This window comes from Andrena cerasifolii, chromosome 2, assembly GCF_050908995.1.
Source record: "Andrena cerasifolii isolate SP2316 chromosome 2, iyAndCera1_principal, whole genome shotgun sequence".
Classification (NCBI taxonomy): domain Eukaryota; kingdom Metazoa; phylum Arthropoda; class Insecta; order Hymenoptera; family Andrenidae; genus Andrena; species Andrena cerasifolii.
This window is the reverse complement of record NC_135119.1, coordinates 1,933,251-1,954,280: the sequence shown is the minus strand read 5'-3', so window position 1 is coordinate 1,954,280 and position 21,030 is coordinate 1,933,251. Positions and strand designations below refer to the sequence as shown.

General features: G+C 39.7%; 1 protein-coding gene across 6 annotated transcripts in view; it reads left to right on the top strand.

Annotated features, from left to right (window-relative positions):
- The window catches only part of LOC143378484 (dual 3',5'-cyclic-AMP and -GMP phosphodiesterase 11), a 348,802-nt gene that overhangs the window by 302,773 nt on the left and 24,999 nt on the right, over nucleotides 1-21,030 (top strand). For all 6 annotated transcript variants that reach the window (XR_013088274.1, XR_013088275.1, XR_013088272.1 and 3 more), the window contains 6 exons: nucleotides 8,463-8,711; nucleotides 8,927-9,037; nucleotides 9,176-9,273; nucleotides 9,377-9,440; nucleotides 9,551-9,786; nucleotides 9,879-9,978. Coding sequence is in view for 1 of the 6 variants with exons in the window: in XM_076830260.1 (XP_076686375.1) it covers nucleotides 8,463-8,711; nucleotides 8,927-9,037; nucleotides 9,176-9,273; nucleotides 9,377-9,440; nucleotides 9,551-9,786; nucleotides 9,879-9,978 (858 nt within the window). In the remaining 5 variants the exon portion in view is untranslated. The remainder of the gene's footprint in view (nucleotides 1-8,462; nucleotides 8,712-8,926; nucleotides 9,038-9,175; nucleotides 9,274-9,376; nucleotides 9,441-9,550; nucleotides 9,787-9,878; nucleotides 9,979-21,030) is intronic.

The following is a 21,030-nucleotide window of genomic DNA, read 5'->3' as shown; positions in this document are numbered from 1 at the left end:
CAAACCTGCACTCAGCGATTGGAACGTAACTTGGTGGGTTTATAGAGTGACTCAAGACAAGAACAATAATATGTTTCATTCGTGCCCAATCGCCCTAAGGGTGAGAAAACTATTGTCTGATTATCTGAAAAAAGCACCAACGTTCCGGGGCCACTAACTTGCGCTGGTGCCGCTACTCCAGGCTCGTGAATGGTGCTACTCCTACGCGGGTCCCAACGTCTTGGCCAATGACTTTCGACTACTTAAAGGTCGAGTTTCGTACCCGTGATCGGCCGCGGCGGCTGGCGGCGGGTCGCGCATTGGAAATCCCATCTTAAAGGCCCGGCGCAAATGAGCGGCTTGTGGCAGTTTGCCGCCGCGGCACTTTACCGCCGCATTTTGGCAGAACATAGATTTTAAGGCTCCCTCAAACCAACGCGAATATCCGCTCCGCGCCGCGGATCAGATAAGTCAGCAGTTTTTTATATGTAGTGGCTTATGGGTAGTGTTATTTGATCCGCGGTGGATCAGCTCCGCGCGGCGAAATTCGCGTTGGTTTGGGGAAGCCTTTATATGAAGCAGTTCACACGTGACGCAAATTTGAGCCGCTACCAGGCGGCATGTTTGCGTTTGTTTTGACGAACGCACGTACCGCTTCACCGCAAATGTACGCTGCGAAGCGGTACATTGTTTTATATCAAGCAATTCACACGAGCGTTTTGCGTTTATTTAACGCAAGAAAATGTCTCTCTCAAATCCATAAACATAGGACTATTCTTCTCCTTTGAGAAGAAAACGCTCAACGCGAATCGTGGCGTTGCAAAACCGCTCATGTGAACTGCTAGAAAAATTTCACGCGCGTCTCGCGGCGGCAAACTGTCGCAAACCGCTGGTCTGCACCGAGCCTAAGATTCCCAATATAAAACCGTAGTTAAATTGTAAAAAAAAATCATCTCCACTACTATCATTTGTTTACATAGAATGTGGGGACCTCCGCGACTGAACGCAAGATGGCCGAGATCAATGGGACCATAAAAAAACATAAAAGGCAGGGATAGTAGTAGCCATTAAGAAAGGAAAAATGTCAAGTTCCACATTTCTCGTAGGATTTTCACAAAAGTAACCTAACCCAGACCAATCGAGTGTTTGTGTTTTTCCGATGAAAATAATATCGAACACGTCATAATTCGGGCTATAATTAACGCAATTACATAAAAAAAAATAATTTGCAGAATTTAAAGCCAACTTCGTTAAAAATAGTCCGACTTACATGGTGTGTTTAAATCGGGAGAATGCCAGAAATCCATTGATGTCACTTTCATACCGATACCATGAAAAATAAAGAACTTGACATTTTGTAAAATTGATGGATTGCCGCTTATTTTATCGTACTGTTGTACTTCTTTTGTTTTTTCTCAGTTACACGATGTCTTCAGTCCATGCTACCTATCCTTTACTATTAAAAAATTGCTGAAAAGAAAATTGTATGTACCAAAACTCGTTCAAAAAGAACTACTTAGGGGAGAGTCGTGCTGTATCGATCAATTATTAAATTAGTAGGTTTTTAGGTCTAAATGATTAACAATGTTAATAAAAAGGCATTTAATTGATACAATACAAGATTCTTTTCAAATTTTATTTGTACAATCATCGCAAGTATAATACTTAATTAATCTGTGCATTCGACGTGTGCTCAACCTTCACATTCGGTACACTGGACCCAATTTTTTTCAATTAATTCCTCGCAAACATAAATGGGCAAAATCTATATTTAAATAAAATTTCGAATAACGAATAAAAAAATTAACTTTATTCATCAAATAAATTCTCGTCGAATAAAAAAATTAACTTTGTCCGTCGAATAAATTCTCGCCGAATAAAAAAATTAACTTTATTTGTCGAATAATCTAAAGTTAAAGTAACTTTTATTTGATCCTTATTTAAATAATTTTTTATTTAGTTAATTCCCAACTTTGCTTGCAAATAACGGACTGAATAACTTCTTCATTTGTTAGGTTATCATACCTATCTTTACTTATTTACTTTATTTTTCTACCGGACAAGGTAGAAGGAAGGCTAAATGAACATCTTATAAATTAATCTGAGTTGCTAATAGATCGAACTTACAGATAAGAAAAATTTGGTCTTTACTGGTTGACAGTCTATTGGTCGGTACTGCACTACAGTTGGATGGTCGGCACTGTACGACAAACACGGGGAAACATTTTAGATCATGATATATTATGTAAAAAAAATATTGTAAAACTAGGGCGTTTTAGTAAACTTAATAGACTAGAGATAGTATACATAACAGAACAAACTCATTTATTCACATGAAAAACAAAAGATTAGCTTTAAAAAATAACTTTTAACCCACTGAATATCAACGTATACGTTTAATGCCTCAGAACGTCGAGAGCAATGGAGTAAATAATATGACTCCGAAATAGGTTATAGAGAATTATGATTTTCATTTGTTAATACAAATAAAGTGCTAATTTCTGGTCGAAGAAGCGAGAACTAAAGTCCATTTCATATATATTGGTTTGGGAGTTTCGTGAGGGGTATTCTTCCACCACACCGCTTGCCTGCCTTGGTGCTCCTTTCTCTACGTTCTCACTCTCTCTCGGGCTACGCCTGCTCGTCGCGCGGTGAGGATTCGGTGCCCGTGAGGTACGCACACATGCAGCGAATCATCCCCACCACTTTAACTACATAGACGGGACGAGATTCCGAGTGGTTGTTTCTCGCTTCTTTCTTGCCGATGGCGAGAGCGAGATGGAATGAAAGCGAGTCTAAACACGCTCATGCCTGGCCCGCACGCAAAGGACGGAGTATCAGGCGTACGAAAAACGGAGCGAGACAATCTGTCTCGTACCGTTCCGCGCTTGCTTTCAGTCCCTCTGACATGCTCTTGTTCCATCTCGCTCTCGCCTTCGCAGGACAAGAGCGAGTCAGATGTGGTGGGGATAGCGCCAAGCTCCTGACGTGTAGGCCAAACCGAGTTCTTAGCGTAGAAATACATACATCAAAATAGGTGTGCGTTAGGTCCGAAAAAATTCCGGAGTTTTATTGGCCACAACATTGATTCTTTCTCGATAGTTTCAACTCGTATTGGTCTACGCACAGCTTCGTTTCGCACACAACTATTACGCTAAGAATTAACAACAGCCACACGGCTACGTTCAGGCGGAGCCGAGTAGCGGTCCCGTTGCTCACCATGCCCTTCGGGGGCCCAGCAACTTCAACTGCCAATCCACGGTCGTCAGGTGGTGGTGGCTGATTCCTCCTCGCGCGCTGCTCGTGAAACCGAACTCACCAGCCAATATATATGAAATCGACTTTAGTGATGCTGCGGCCACCCAGCATCGATAACATATTTCCCGGCGAAGCTGATTGGCCGTGGCGTCTCACGCACACTTTACCACCTCTCCTCTAGGTGTTCCCCCACGCAAAACAAGTGGTCACAGAAAATGTTTCATCGCATCCCTGATTGCCTGTTGAAACAGATACCTACCAACCAAGAGGCTACGCCAGGAGGGTTAGGCCCAAAGGCTGGACAATAACTTCCGTCACAAATGCGAGGTACATCTGTGGTATCGCGAAGCGTACCGTTAATGTTTCAAAACGTCATAAAATTTACTTACAGTTTGTGGGCAATGTGAAGTAGGAAAAGTATGAGTCAATTTTCACCTTCAATAGTCTTTTATTTTGCATTTCCTTCTTCGCGCGGATGGCCAGATGGGTTCCAGCTAGGAAATAGTGGGTGTTATAAATATTTTCTTTGATCATAATAATTTCCCATTTCTATATTTTAATTATCCTGTGCACAGTACTTATTTTACCCTTGCTCGCACGACGTATGAGCTCTACAATGAATGGGTTAAATATCCAGTTTTGTCTTTTTATTAAATTTAATGCGTTTACATGAAACCGCATCGATACCGCAGATGTACCAACCTAGCATTTCTGACGGAAAAGAATTGTCCAGCCTTTGGGCCTGCCATTCCTAAGCCAGACCTTTGGCAGGTAGATATCTGTTTCAACAGGCAAGGCCACCCTTGACGCCAGTAAGACCGCCTCCGGTGTAGAGCTGATCAAGTACCCGGAAAAAGCAAGCCGAGCCTGGCTCGGCTTGAAAAACCGAGCCGAGCCGGGTACCCGAAAGAACCGAGCGGCTCGGACAGAACCAAGTACTTGAATTATTTTCAAGCGGCCCGAAAGAAACCGGGCGGATTGGATGGAACCGAGCGGATTGAATTTTTCCAAGCGGCCCGAAAGAAACCGGGCGGATTGGATGGAACCGAGCGGATTGAATTTTTCCAAGCGGCCCGAAAGAAACCGGGCGGCTTGGAAAGTAAGCGGGCGGGCCCTAAAAAACCGGGTGGCTTGGAAAGAAACGAACGGTCCGAATGAAGGTCGAGCGGACCGTTCGTTTCTTTCCAAGCCACCCGGTTTCTTAGGGCCCGCCCGCTTACTTTCCAAGCCGCCCGGTTTCTTTCGGGCCGCTTGGAAAAATTCAATCCGCTCGGTTCCATCCAATCCGCCCGGTTTCTTTCGGGCCGCTTGGAAAAATTCAATCCGCTCGGTTCCATCCAATCCGCCCGGTTTCTTTCGGGCCGCTTGAAAAAAATTCAAGTACTTGGTTCTATCCGGGCCGCTCGGTTCTTTCGGGTACCCGGCTCGGCTTGGAAACCGAGTCCCGGATTGGTTCGGATTTCAAGCTACCCGAATATTCAAGTACTCGTACAGCTCTACTCCGGTGCTTGTTATTCCAGCGGGTTTTCTTCCAGTGAAAATCAGTAAATTTGCAAGCGCAATATCTCAAAAAACCAGTGGAAATAAAGTGTATACATTAAAGCTTATTGAATTTGTCATGGAACGCACTATCAACTGATCTCTTAAAAAAATAGTTCCATTGAAACAACCGAACTTGACCATCGTATCTTTTAAAATAATAATCGAAGAATAAATTCGTCTGCGCTAATAAATTGACCCTCACCAACCAGGGCCGTTCCTGGTGGGAGTGCAGATGGTGCCCCCGCACCTGGGCGGCCAAACTTAAGGGCCACCTATGTAAAGTTTTGACTAATAAGAATAATAATCGAAACTCTTTTGCATGATATATGTTTAAAAATTATGTATATACAGTGGCGGACGAAAGAAAGTTTACAACTTTTAATATCGCATAACTTTTTTAGAATTAGTCCAAACGACATGAGTTTTTTAGAGAAACTAGAAGGATTAGTTTGCTACTTAGGCATGTTTCGTCGTTTTGAAAAAATAATGCAATTCGTCGGAATAGCAACAAAAATAGTAAAGGTTGTTTTTTTAACTTTTTTTTGAATTTTCATTACGAACTCAAAAAAAAAGTTTAAAAGACAACCTTCGCTATTTTTGTTGCTATTCCAACCAATTCCATTTTTTCAAAACGACGAAAACGTCACATAGCCAACTAATCCTTCTAGCTTCTCAAAAAACACTGATGTCGTTTGGACCAATTCTAAAAAAGTTATGCGATTTTAAAAGTTGTAACCTTTCTTTCGTCCGCCACTGTAAAGATATAAAAGTAAACACTGCATATCAAATTCTTAATTAAAGAATATTAAATTAATAAGGGCGGCAATATTGTTTTTGCACCTGGGCGGTCAAAACCCAGGAACGGCCCTGTCTCGAACCATGCAATTCCATGTAAAAAAATATTTTATCTCCAATACTTTAGGAGATATCCAGCTGTCCAGTCTTCCCGCGGACACGCTGTATATATAAAATAAAGAAAATCAAGAAATAGGTATAAATGTCTGTGTAGTGTAGTGACTACAGTTGAGATGACTACACACACACTTGTACCTATTTCTAGATTTTTATTTTTTTTTGTGAATTTTGAAAATCTAAGTTCAAATTCCTTTTTAGCAGTCAGCAAACCCCCTGGGAATAATTGTTTAAATTGTCGAACTGACATAAAAGCCCGTACATCGAAGTGTATGGACTGACGCGTTAACGAATTTTCACTTCTTTGACCTCCCACCTCAACTTGAAAATTTCGTGTGATTGATATCTCATCATAAGGTATCGTTTGGCATAAAATTCACTTCCAAAATCGTCAGACCAAAAAAGGGCGAAAAAAGGTCTTATTTTTGGGTCACTCTTTATATTTACAATATAGTGTTATTAATGTAGTAATGTGTGTACAAACTTAAAATCAGGTTGCGCCAAAACTATTGTTTACAATTATTTGGGATAAAAAAAATTCATTTTTACAAAGCTTAATGCTTTAATTATTACAGACTCAAACAAATAATCTTATAACAGTTAATGATCCGTTCCAACTATCTTTTACATTAAGTTAGTGTCGCATTTATAATTTAACTTATAAAAGTGAAGTAGAGACAGAATTTAAATAATGAAATTTGTTGATGAATATTATATGGTATATGACTAACTGCTTCTTTGATTCAAAATTAGGCTGCATAACATAAATATTTGATAGTGAAATCAGTGTATTTTGCCTAATTTCAAGACAAACTGTTTTGGTTCCTTTAATCATTTTCTGCAAGTTCTGTTGTCATGTTCCCTATTTAATTAAACATATGCTACTACCAATTAAAGTGCGTTCAAACTTGCTCCAAACTTATGCTAAAGTTGCAAACTTCTCTGTATCAAAGTTCCTACGTAATTTACTAACAATTAACCGTTCATTGGCAATCCGGTTCTAATCACAAGTTTCAAATAGCTTTGGAAATGTTTAATTTATACAGATTCAGTTGCAATGTATTCGATTTGCGATTCTAATTCTCAAAATGGATCATTAGTGAAATTTACAATACACCAGGAAAATCTAAAACTTATTCAATGTAGTTTTAAAATAGAAAACATGTATCATAAACAAATTCACATATGTTCTTGATTTTTAAGTTTATGCGGCAGCAAATTTGTGTAGAACATGCGATATAAAGAATTTTAATATATAGGTATTTACAGAAAAGTATATGTTGCGGCGTGGAAAATCAAATCGTGCCTGATCGACGACCGGTCATATGTTGCCATACTCTTGTGAAAGGTTAAAGTCACAAGAATTCACTTGTTTTTCAATAATAACTGACGCGTAAGAGATATATTTTCTCAACCGGTACAGATGTACAATGAGTGGTAGTATCGAAGCGTACAATTACTTAGAGTTGACTGAGTTCTAGAGTAACATTACTCTGATTGCAAGTGGTTGAGTTCTGACATCGTGGTGCCATGATCGCTCGCAGGAAAACTAACATTTCCCTTCCCATGGAACTTGTCGAAAAAGTGGTGATTCCAGGAGCAGTATCGAAGACAAAATTTTTGGTAGAAGCGTGTCATTAAGTACAGTGGTGAGGGTGAAATAGCGCGAGAAAAGCTAAGTCCCTCCCGCGTGTTTGGAGCCGGTGAAAAAATGCAGGTATACGCGACACGGACTTTGGGCCTTGGCGTGGTGACCGCGCGGCTGCAATAAAACGCGCATCAAGTTGCCATCCTAATCCCTCGGAACTTTTCAAATTGGCTGTGCTAATAGCCACACTCCGTAGGCTTATAATTGTGATTTTACTAAAGGTCCCGAATTTATCGACGAGGACGGCAAGCCATATGTCCGCCAGATGACAAACGCTGCTTTTAGGGAAAACCCTAACCATCGGCTAGGCTATAAACCTGACTCCTCTCAACAGTATATTTAATAATTAAACATTTTAACAGTTTAATAAATTAAAAATGCTGAAAAGAATTTTAAACTAGTCACGTCTTCTTGTCTTTACAGTACTTTGTTACTCTTCCAACTACTCTTTCTTTTTTATTCTACACCACACAGTTAGCACACAAAACATAGTATCACACATAGCAATTCTCACTCACTCAAATTAATAAATTGACTATTAACGAATTATAATATTTACGAAGTACTTACAATTTTCCTACAAATATATACCAAATATTTAGTTATTAGTTCTTACCTTTATTTCTTAAATAAAATCATTCATATCGTGTTTTTGATAATTTTACGGTTCGATTAAAAAAAACTCATTTAATAAGGATTCCAAACTTACAAACTCTGATGGGTAATTAAATGCATATTCAATCGAAAATCCTATACCTAACGTGAATTGAAAATAAAAAGTTCTTACCTTTATTTCGTAAATAAAATTATTCATATCGTGTTTTTGATAATTTTACAGTTCGATTAAAAAAAAATCATTTAATAAGGATGCGAAACTTACAAACTCTGATGGGTAATTAAATGCGTATTCAATCGAAAATCCTATACCTAACGTGAATTGAAAATAAAATCAGTCGAGTACAAATTTTTAAAATTTATCTTGTTTATAATTTTAGATCAAAATTATTTCATACGTTTATTATTTTAGTACCTGTATTTCTTCTTTCAGACGTCATGGTCGTCATAATAAATGGCATAATTAATTGTTGAAAAAGTGTTTGAATAAATGTTTTCTTCTTGACAGGATGCAAGGTTTAACCGTGAAATCGATGCATTGACGGGATACAGAACGCGAGCCCTTTTGTGTATGCCAATAAAGGATTGCAATGGAGATGTCATTGGCGTTGCACAAGTGATCAACAAACTCGGGGGTGAAGGTCAATTCACCGCACAAGACGAGAAAGTTTTCGCTGGGTATTTGCAATTCTGTGGGATTGGTCTGAGAAACGCGCAACTTTATGAGAAAAGTCAATTAGAGGTGAAAAGAAATCAGGTCAGTATACAGATGACATTTGTAGTTTACAATATTATTCCTGGTTTTACACAATTCCAACACGTGACGTTATTAAACTTTAAGTAAATCTTGTATAAATGATACTTCAAAAATGCAATTACCAATAAATCTTCAAACCACATCCTAAATGAAATTAATCAAAATACAATTGTCGATATATATGTATATTCTTAATTACTTATTCATTGTTACAGGTTCTTTTGGATTTGGCTAGGATGATTTTCGAAGAACAAAGTACAATAGAGCACATGGTGTTAAGGATTTTAACACATACACAATCCTTGATACAATGTCTGCGAGTACAGGTACATTTTACCTCTAATTATGGTCTGCATAAATGTTGCATGAAAATATAGTCTTGTAAGAAAATAACTTGTTAATCCGAACAAAAATTACATACTCGTTCTGTACTGTCATAATATAACACAAAATGTTCTCTTCAGGTTCTTCTCGTGCATAAGGCATCAAAGGGCAGTTTCTCACGAGTCTTTGACTTCGAGGCAAACGATCTCGCCGGCGAGGATTCAGATTCTCGCACTAGGTGAATGAAGTTTGTAATTACATTCTTATTTCTCTTCATTCAGTTACTGACAATGATTCAATTTCATCGGAAACCTTACATGTATTCGGTTTTGTTCACGCAGTCCATTCGAGAGCAGATTCCCTATAAATGTCGGCATCACTGGTTATGTTGCAACAACTGGTGAGGTAAGCGCACTGATTAGTAATTCGTTTCTTTTGCTTCAAATTAGTAAAATAATATATTGTAACGCTTCCTTCAGTCATATAATTAATGACGTTGTATTATATTTTCGTAGACCGTGAATATACCAAACGCTTACGACGACCTCCGATTCGACCCTTCAGTAGACGATGGTACAGGTTTCAAACATCGTACCATTCTTTGCATGCCCATTAAGAACTCATCGGGTCAGATCATCGGCGTCATTCAACTGGTGAACAAGTTTGATGACCTTGCCTTTACGAAAAACGATGAGAATTTTGTCGAAGCGTTTGCTATTTTCTGTGGTATGGGTATCCACAATACGCACATGTGAGTGTATGCCAGAAAATATACGAGTTGCGTATATGGTTGTCAATTGGAAAGAGTTTTATAATCCTCCTTTTGTTTCGTGCGTTTATTAGGTACGAAAAGGCTGTGACAGCAATGGCTAAGCAAAGCGTTACGTTAGAAGTGCTGAGTTACCACGCTTCTGCATCGTTGGACGATGCGCAAAGATTAAGGGTAAGTTATTAAATAAAGATAAAAGTGCTGAAACGGAAAGAAATTATATTTAGTATTTTCTGGCACACTTTAGAACTTCATTTTTCATAGTACATACAGCATAATGTGGTTAGGGTTTATAACAGCGTAATGCAGAGGTGCACAAAGAGCCGCTCGGAGCCGGAGACCTCTTTGCGATTCTCGGCACCGCGGTCAAGTCAGAGCCGAGCGTGGAGCTGTAACAGAAACCGAAATTCAGACCGGTCACTTATCTCTCAAGTGGCTAGTAACCGTAACGAAAGAGTAGAGAAATTCTGACCGTAACAATGGAAGGATGTAAAAAGGAACTAAAATTTCTGATCGATTGCATTTCGGTCGGGAATCTCGGACCGTATTTCTAATCGAAATGAGCGAAATTCCGACCGTAATTCTGAGACAAATGGGGACCGATCTGCCGAGCAGCTCTAATTCAGATCAGTCGGTAGACCGGTCAGGTCTTCGAGTCAAGTCGGTTAGGTTCCGTTCGGTTTGATTCGGTTCGACTTAACTGAATAGGCGAGAGACTTATGATGCATCGGGAGCAGTAGAGGAGGCATCCTCTCATGTGTGCACAAGTAGTAAATTCTACAGGGTGATTTTCCAGCTACGCCCGTCAAAGTTATGCCACCTGGTACCCCGTAGAGAAGACAATGCCCCGCAGTGCCTCATCGAATTTTATGGCTTTCGACCCACGAAGGGGTTGGAATATCATTAAGAAGTGAGAAATGTCCAGGATTTCCGAATTTCTCATCAAATCTTTGCTTAAACGACGCCAATCGATTCCTTATATTTCACCGATGAAGCCGACACCAAGAACGACGTAATTCGGACCATAATGAAAGAAATTCCATGAAAATTCGTTTATATCATTTCAAGTTGACTTCGTTAATAATTGTCCAATTTACATGAAATTTGGTACGATCTGAAAAACATAAGGAAACCATCAGAGTGTAACTTCCATATCGATACGATAAAGAATAAAGAATTTCTTAATACGCTGAACCGAATATTTCACATTTTCATTTTGACCAAGATTTGATGAGAAATTCGGAAATCCTGGACATTTCTGATTTCTTAATGGTGTTCCAACCCCTTCGAGAGTCGAAAGCCACAAAATTCGATTAAGCAATGCGGGGTGTTGTCCTCGCCATGGGGTACAAGGCGACATCTCTTTGATGGGCGTAGCTGGAGAATCACCCTGTACATCAGGGCTCTCCATGGTCGTGTACGCGTACACTCGGGGTTCTCCCACTCTCGTTCGCGTTGGCAGGAATACCGGATGACGCTAAAGAAGCGACCATGATAAACCAGCGTCTCCGTCATCGAGCGAGTTCGGACGCCCCATACGATGTGTGTATTAGTGACACACGGTGACACACTACGTCACAGCTAAAGATCGCTAGAGAGCGCTGTTATACATAGCTACGGTCGGGACGAACAGGGACAAGTGGAGATTCCGGCGTAAAACGTGTATTGAAGATACACGTTCACGAAATTCACGGATCGTAATACACAGTTTCACGTGTATTAACATATCCATATTTTATTAGGTGTCATTATTTATATATAACTAAATACCCCGATATTTAGGTTTCACGCAAGTAATTTGCGATACAGGCATGATTTGCTAGATTGCAGATGAAAATAACAAATTGCACGATTTGTTATCTATGAACTAAGGTATTAACATTTTATGGGAGTAAACGGTTTCTTTTGGTTGTCACCATAGTTCGATGCTGCTACTATCGTTAAATATTTCTTGACAAGTTCTGAAATTTTTTTATCTTACCCTTCCACCATGTGTATGAATCAGAGAGACGAACCCTAACTCGTACCCTGTTCGGTACTCAGTATCGTAGAATAACCTGCCTAACCGGGTAACACAAAACATCTACAACCCGAGTAACCCGGTTAACGCGGGTTACAGTAATACGGTGAAAACCATAGTTGTATCCATATGTCCATTTAGTAGTCAATTTAATTTCAATATCAGACACTTTTTGGCAGCGTGATGCGTGCACGTGAAAGTAATAAGTATGCGAGGTCAAGGATTAACTTGGCCGCGCCGAATTCGCGAGCGCCTGTCCACGGTGCGGGTTTACGACCCTGTTGTTCGGTGCTGCAATAATACCTACCTCACGGACAAGACCGACTGTCGACCAGATAACGGGACCTTTGCCTAGTGTCTCTAAGGTATCGAAAATATTCGAAGGCTAGAAAATAGTAAATAATGGACGCTATAAAGCGAAACGCGCACACGGCTGTACAGGGTCAGCATTTTATCCTGCAACCCACGCTCACAAGAACAGGTGAAATGGCAACAGCGCCTCACAGACGCATTCCACTACAACCATGCACCGGCCCGGTGTTCGGAGAGCTGCCAGCGACCGCTGAACAGCAGTGATGCCCAAGATTCAAAAATTTTAGGACGGTCTCTTTCAAATTAACGTCGCAAATGGCTATTCGGAATTTCCCGGCACAGGCAAGCGAGCCGCGCGCCCCGATTTTATGATCGGGTTACCACTCGCACCCCAGATTACTTTAATGAGGTTTGAAAACAATGTCGACTGGTCTCATACACTTCTTAATTTAAAAATTTTTAGCTACGACAGGGTTGACCGCGGCGCTATACCCCTGTACGGAGAGATTTTCCGCTGCCTGCGTGTAAAAGCCACAATGATGGCGCATCGTTTCAAAAAATGACATTAACAGGAGCCGGTGTAGGCACTGCGTTGAGTAGCTAAAAGGTTAAAACATTCAGACACAAAAATTGTAGAAAAAAATTCAAACACCGCTACAATCGAAGACACGTCCCATTAGTTACCCGTTAGTCCGATCTATGCATGCACTGCATTAAGGATAAAATTATAAAAAAAGAAAACTAGAACAATAGATTCTGAGGTTTGCAGAACTAACACATAATTTAATAAAAATTTAATTTCTCAATCTATGAAAGTAATGATACAGAAACAACTAGCCTATTGTTTATCAACACCATGAATTTTAAAAAGAGCATTAAATACAGTATCATATAAACAGTTTGCAAAAGCTTTTCACAACAATTATGGTTAAAAAATTGATAAAAGAAAAATGAAGTAATCTTAAAATATTTTATATTATCCATCATTAAGAGGGAATAATTTTTCCTCATTTTTCAACGCAAATTTCATTCCGATATCTTTTATAGTTCAAAAGTTATACGAAAAAGCCCCAAATTTTTCAACCCGGGGTGGGGAATTTCGAATAGCCCTTTGCGACTTTAATTTGAAAGAGACCATCCTAAAATTTTCGAAGCTCGGGCATCACTACTATCCAGCAGTCGGTGGCAGCTCTCAGAACGCCGAGCCGGTTCATGGTTGTAGTGGAATCCGTCCGTGAGGCGCTGTTGCCATTTTACCTATTCGCGCAAGCGCAGGTTGCAAGATAAAATGCTGACCGTGTAGAAAATATTGATAGGCAGAGTTCCGTTATGGGTGGAAAATAGAGAATAGGGATCGAAAAAGTTCTGAAACACTCGTTTTTAAAAAAAATTCTGTTTCGTGTAAGAAAATATCTGTTCCTGTCGAATTTTTATTGAAAAAAATGTTTGTGTCCTTTTATTGCGGGGTTACCGATGAGACGGTGGAGGTACCGTATTGCCAGCTCAGGATGGTTGTCCAGGGCCGCCGATCGAATGACTGTACGCTGAGGTGAGGTGCAGTACGAGCGTTTATTCGTTAATATATACAGAGTATCCCAGCCAGATCTGTGCTGGCACGCAGTGTGAAATCGGCTTAACCTGAACTTTAGACTAATGCGGGTCGCGGTGTGGATACCAGCGCGTATCGCAGCGTGTGTTTCGGTGTGTATCACGGCGCGTCTCGCGTTCGGTAGCGGTTCGGCGAGATGGAAGGGGAAAGGCGGTTTGACCGTTCAGTGTCCTGGCAGGCCAACCCTGCCACTGAACCCTGGTCGGAGAGCCTGGGGTCCGGTCACCCAGTGGGCACAACCCGCGGGTGAGTCGGAGGTTATAGTGACGCTCTCGGGACAGAGGTCAATCTGTTCGGGAGATCGATAGCGGATATCGGCCTGCGTCCAGAGGATGGCTCACTCTGTCCTTCTGGGAGCCGTGGAGGTGGAGAGTTCCAAAAGTCGCAGGGACACAGCCTGTCGTCACACAATGGCCGGTGCTCGCACAAGAACTTGATATTACGCAAGCGCTGGTAATTGCACAGGATCGTTGTACCACACAAGAGGTCTCTGGGAGACGCACACTGTTAGTTGTTACGCTCTAGACCAGGGGTGCACATTAAGGAGCTCGGCCGTAGTATACTCACTCCCCACTCCTCGGTATAAGGTCTCGTGGTAGAGAACTATATGACTGCAGAGGCCGGATGCCCATTTTTTTTATTCCAAGGAAAATATGGTATTGTCTCGACCTTCCCATTGTTGCTCCAACGCAGTCACCGGAAAGGTCCAGTTTATGTTTTTATGACACCCCAACTGCTAAATGATGGCTTGGCCGCAACTGACATACACAGATCCATCACTGTGTGCATTAGTGATTTCAAGCGGTGGGTCAGAATTGACTCAGGCACAGGATACGGAGAGTTAATTGAGATTTGAAAAATATGTTGAAATTTTTGTATGCAATAATAGTAATTTGGTTCAAAGTTATAATGACAGTAGTAAGAGGGGTTTGGAAAAAAAACTTTGATGCTGGGCGAACATGATTCTGGCTGTTGTAGTCATCGGAAACAAAACACGTACAATTTTTCTTAATCTATATGAGTGTGGTAATCGTATGGACTAGAATGAAGTAGTTATTTGCAAAAATTCAATTTTGCAACACAGAAAACTAACAAATGCTTTTCCCAAAAATTAATGTTTTCATTTGAAATACAACCATTTTTCTTATTTTCAACATTTGTCATTCATCTTAGTTCATACGATAACTACACCTCACATAGATTAAGAAAAATTTTGCGTTTTTTTGTTTCAGATGATTACGACAGCCAAAATCATGTTCGCCAGCAACACATTTTTTTCAAACCCCTCTTACTACTACCATTATAACATTGAACCAAATTACTATTATTGAATACAAAAATTTCAACACATTTTTCAAATTTCAGTTAATAAAAGTACAGAGATTGGAATTATAATACTCAATATCCATCTTTCAAAATTCGCCAAAATGTGCCTTATTTTCGGAGCGTCAAACTCTGGAGTCTTCTGCGCCAACCTGTGTATTACACACCTAAACGCTCCGCCCCCACTGCGTACTGTGCATGCCTGCTCTAGGCGGTCTCTGACTAATAGGCCTCCGCGCCGGCGTATATATGCTCTCGCGCTATTTTCAGCAGCGCGAGAGCCGCTCGGCGCGGGGCCCTCTCGCGGCCACGCTCGGTCGCCGCGGCCCGCCTCGCGGAAGAGTGGTGAGGTAAAGATCGCCGTTCTACCGTTGTAACTCGTTACATGTTGCTCTTAGGAACTTCCTTAAAAAATGTTCTCATGGAACGGACATTTTAGAATCAATATAATAAAAGTTCCATGGGAACAAGTTATATTAGAACATCTATTAAAAAAGGTTCCGTAGGATAAAGAAAAGTACTAAACTGTTAGGTACTAGTTTTACTTAACAATATAATATCATATTCTTTTTGTTTATTTAATGAAAGGTATAAAAACATCTATTAAAAAAGGTTCCGTAAGATAAAGAAAAATACTAAACTATTAGGTACTAGTTTTATTTAACAATATAATATCATATTCTTCTTGTTTATTTAATGAAAGGTATAAAAATCATAACATAAGTAATTAATAGTTTCATAAGAAGTATTGAACAGAAAAGAGAACTTATCGAGAATAATACCTAAATAACATTTGTTTATAATTTACATGAACCAAAGTGCATACAAATTCTATAATATCTGCGTAGAAATGATCTACGTAGGTAAATATTACAAATAAATAACGCATTCAGAATATCAATTTAACTGTAATAATTATTTATTATTGTTGTAGTATTCATTGAATAGTATGTGTCACTTCCCGGGTGGCGGTGTTTGGGGACAATTACAATGTGGGATTGTACGGGAATGTTAGGCACGAAAGCGAGTTTCGTAGCACTTGGACGACGGGAATTTAGGCACGAAAGCGGGTTTCGTAGCACAAGGAGAGTTGGGAATTTAGGCAACGAAAGCGAGTTTCGTAGCACTAAGAGAGTTGGGAATTTAGGTAACGAAAGCGAGTTTCATACACGGTGTAATAGACAGGTGTTCCGACTCAGCACCTTTACCCCAGCGATTTTGCGTGGCAATTTCTGTGTGATTCCTCTGGCCGTCGCGAGAGGCTTCGTGATAAGAAATCCATGTACTCGTGCATTTATGTGATTGTAGTAGTTGAGCAGCGCCGTTCAGCCTATGATTTTGCGGGCAAGCGCACCCGCCACTGCCCAGGGCTAACGCTGTGGGGAAAGGTTCGGGCAGTGATATCAGCTATCGTTACGGCGGAGTGGGGAGGAACATTGTACAGGTTCGTAGATGCGTAGGCAGGCATGTGTTAGTATGTTCATTCTAATACTGTTGAGTCGACACGACGGTCCTTGTTCATCCTGTCATCTGTACCGTATTGCCCGGGGAGGCGTGACGTACTCGCCGCCGACTCGTGTCGGCTCCGGGCAGTCTGACCTGTTGCCCGTAGGGGCAACTCCAGAACGGCGCTGTAGTAGAGCCTTTAGTCGTATTATGCGCAAAAAGTCAGCTTTTTCTCCTTGAGCGCCAACCTAGCGGCCGCCAGAAGAACTAGGACGAAAAAGTCACACATTCTGAACAGGAGTCGGAACATCTGTCTATTACACCGCGGTTTCGTAGCACAAGGAGAGCTGGAAGTTAGGCGCAAAGGCGAGTTTCGTAGCACTGAGCAACCAGGGAGGGTTGAGCAATAATCACGCACCAGGGTGACGCCCGTTAAAGTACAGATGGTTAGTATTTAAAGATTCGGTAAGTGGATTTACCTCTGCACTGAAATAAGAATCCACACGTAATGTTTTTGCGAAATATGTCTAGACGTATGGTCGTGCAAGACCAATGTAAAAGTAAGCCTTGTAAACATTAGAAGAAATTCCGGCGTTCGCGAAGCGAGATCAGCTGTTGCAATGGTTTATACTAATTTGGGATCTTCTTGAGAACGAAGGATTAATTGAATAATGGAAACGTTATTCGAAACAAGAGCGTTTATTTAATAGAATGCATAAGAATCTGCCATGCACTAATAATGTGAAATACGATAGTGACAGAGTTAATATAATAATGCGTAGGACGTTAAGCATTAGCACATAGACGTATATATAAACAATAAGCATTAGCAATAGCAAATAATATAAGATTCAATAAGCATTAGCAATAGCAAATAATATAAGATGCAATAAGCATTAGCAATAGAAAATAATATAAATGGAGATGATATACACTCGCACAATAAGTAATAATAATCGCTTACAATAGATGCCGAAGATTAATATCTTGTTGACCGGAGTGACACTGACTTGAGTATCAACACTGAATAGATAAATGGTCTTAACCGTTGCGTAATGAACGTATACCATAAGAGATTTATGTAAAAAAGCCACTGGTATAAAGTTTAAGGTAACTTGTACGGCAAGTGGTTTCCGTAGAAGAAGACTCCGAGCGTTGGGTCCCTTGTATTTATATGGTGCTTCGGAATGTCAGGTGTGAGGGGAATGCGCGGTATGCACCACGAGTCATGTGCAAAGTATGCGTTATACATATAATTGGAATGTAATGTGACTTATGTTCAAAATATGCGCCGCAATTGGGATATCAGCGGTTCTTATTTGGGGTTCCGAAAAGGGATACTCAATCCAATTGATGGGTTTTGGGTGATTTGGTTGGGAAGGGGTAAGAGTGGCTTTGATTTGTTGGGCTTTAAAGAGGGGGTGAGGCGTGGTCTCGATTTAAGAGGATTTTGGGGAGTGAGTCGTGCTCTTGATTTAGGAGGGTTTTTTGGGGCGCACAGTGGGGTAGGAGACCCCCAAAAGTTGGCGAAAAATGAAAATACTAAAGAATGTTTACATATCTGATTTTTTATCCCTGGTATAGTTGAAATATGCGCGCACAATAAAACGTATATCCACAGCCTGCTACAACTCTTTTTGCCTTACCCGAGTCGGTCAAAAACAGTTAGCTGTAGGAACTCCATTACATGTTTATTTCAAACGATTTATGAAACAATTTTGTGTAGCTATTTTTTTGTGTTTTCTGTGTTATAAACTTCTGTTTCGCGATGAAGACGTCAATTTCAGGGGTTTATTTAATTACATTTTGTTGTTATACGTTTGCGGCAAGCAATAATACCTCCATAAAGTTTAATTAAAAATTGCCTCGTATAACCTTAATTACCATAGCTGATCTACACAAATAATTAAACATTTAGTTAACTTCGAAGTCATATCAAGCATTGTTGTTTGCACATTTATCATCTCTGATTATTAAAGAACTCAGATTAACTTTCAGATTCTGCTCGTTTTTGCTCGAATCCGTAAAATTTCAAGTTATTCAAAAAGGTTCCCAGTTCATGAAAATAAGGTCTTTTTGCAAACACTGTTAATTGAAATATTTATATCTGTTGTTATTTTCAGATGTGAATTCTAATATTATTGTTGTAACCAGACAAGAACTTTTTAATATCTTAAAAAATTCCACAAATCGAAAAGTAGATGACCAATTTACTTTCTTAAGAGATGAAATTACAGAACGGACAAAATGTCCGCAAGAGGGTTTAGTATGCTTGTACCAGAAGATAACTCATTTTAAATCAAAATTTAAAACTAAATAGATGCAAGCAAACAGAATGGAGGATAAATTTTTAGAAAAGAATAAGCATTGGTTGAATAGTCCGGCGTATTTTAAACTTTATGCACCAAAACAGCGAGGTCGCCCGATAATTACTTTCAAAAAAAGCTCTGAGAGAAGCAAGCGACAAAAAACTGAAAACTTACAAAAGTCAACCCTTGCGTACCTATTGTATGCGACACAATTGAAGCTAAGAGCATCCGGAAAAATCGAGGCGTCATGGCTGGTACATGAAGTAACAACTTCTAGTCCAACACGAACAAGCAAATACAGAGAAGCTTACAAAAAGTTTAAAGAAGAACAGTCTCGAAAAATGTTTTGCGAAGATGCCCTAGCTCTATTGGTGGATTCTAAATTATCGAGACATCAATATAATCTTATCAGAAGGAGGGATCCTGAAAGATTTTCAAGCTACACACTTTTGCAGTCGGAAAAAAAGAAGTGCTGTCCAAATAATGAGAGCATAAAGATAACTTTAACCTCAACAGATGTTAAGTTACAAGCTTTACTCGACGGAACGTCTCATGACTGTTCAAGAAACTGTTGTAAATATATTAGAAGATAAGGATTTAGGAAACCTTTGTTTAGTGACAAAGTGGGGCTTCGATGGAAGTTCAGGACACAGTTCCTACAAACAACCGTTTCATGGATCTGAAGCCAGTGATTCTGCAGTGTTCATAACGTCCATGTTACCTGTACGCCTTGTGTGTGGAGATCCAGATCGCAAGAACAGCAAAGTAATTTGGCAAAACCCACGTCCATTTTCTACGAAGTACTGCAGACGGTTAAAATACAATTTTTAAAAGAAACAACGCTAGTTACCCTTGATGAAAAATGTAGGGTAAACCTAGAGATCGAAAACCTTAACAATGGTTTTTTGACCCTTAAAAGTAGATCGTATTCTGTTAATCACAGATTAATTTTTGCGATGATTGACGGTAAAGTGTGTAACGCTCTTACTGAAACATCATTTACGCAAAAATGTTATATTTGTGGCGCAACATCAAAACAATTCAATTCCATTGACAAAATGATAAATAGAGAAGTAAAGACGGAAAATTTACAATTGGGTATATCGGTACTAGGTACATGGTTGGATTCGTTTCTTCGAATGTATCCTACACTTATCGTACAAGCTTCCAATAAAAAAATGGCAAGCTCGAGGGGGGAATAAAGAAATAGTCTCGGAAACTAAACGTAGAATCCAAAATTTGTTCAGGGAAAAAATAGGGCTAATCATTGACAAACCTAAACCCGGGTTTGGTAATTCTAATGATGGAAATACAGCCAGGCGTTTCTTTGCCAATGCAGAATTGTCTGCAGAAATAACAAATGTTGATGTAGATTTGATTTAAAAAATGATGTAGAAAACTGGAATTAAAATTGATGTAGAAAAGCTCCGATAATTTTCATTAGATGCAGCTAGACTTTTTGTACAAAAATATCCATGGTACTGTATGCCTCCTACTGTCCACAAATTTCTCATTCACGGTCCTGAAATAATATCGTCTGCTTTATTGCCGATTGGTCAATTCACAGAAGAAGCGCAAGAAGCGAGCAACAAAGATTTTAAAAAATATGGTGATCATTATTCTGGAAAATGCACCCGTGAAAAATGCAATCAGGATATTTTTAATAATTTTTTATTAAGTTTAGATCTCGTAATAACGAGCAAGAGACAATTACTCCAAAAAATCGTCGATCTCTGCCCAAAGAAGCTTTAAACTTATTATTACCTCCAGTTACAAGTCGTGATAATCATACTACACCGTTGCAGTCTGATAATGAATCTGAACACAGTGATGCTAGTACATAATCATTAACATGATGACTGTATTGCCGTATAAAAAAAAAATAAAAAGGTTTCACAGATTGTGTTATTAAATATGTACAAAAATGTATATATAAGTTTAAAAGAGCAATCTTTTGTTTTATTTACTTTAAAATAATCGTTTTCGATTAAGTTATTTAATTTACCCAAGTTTTCAAGACGCCTAGGAATTGATGCCAACTTTTAAGGTCTTTCACCCCAGTGTCGGGCGAGGGGTTTGTTTTAGATTTAGGTGGGAGGGAAAAGATCGTGCCTCGACTTCATACTTGACCATCGCGAGATGGCAGCCGCTAAAGTACATCTTCTGGATGGCCCAGTGCTTGGGAAGTTGTGTTTTTAGGGATAGTG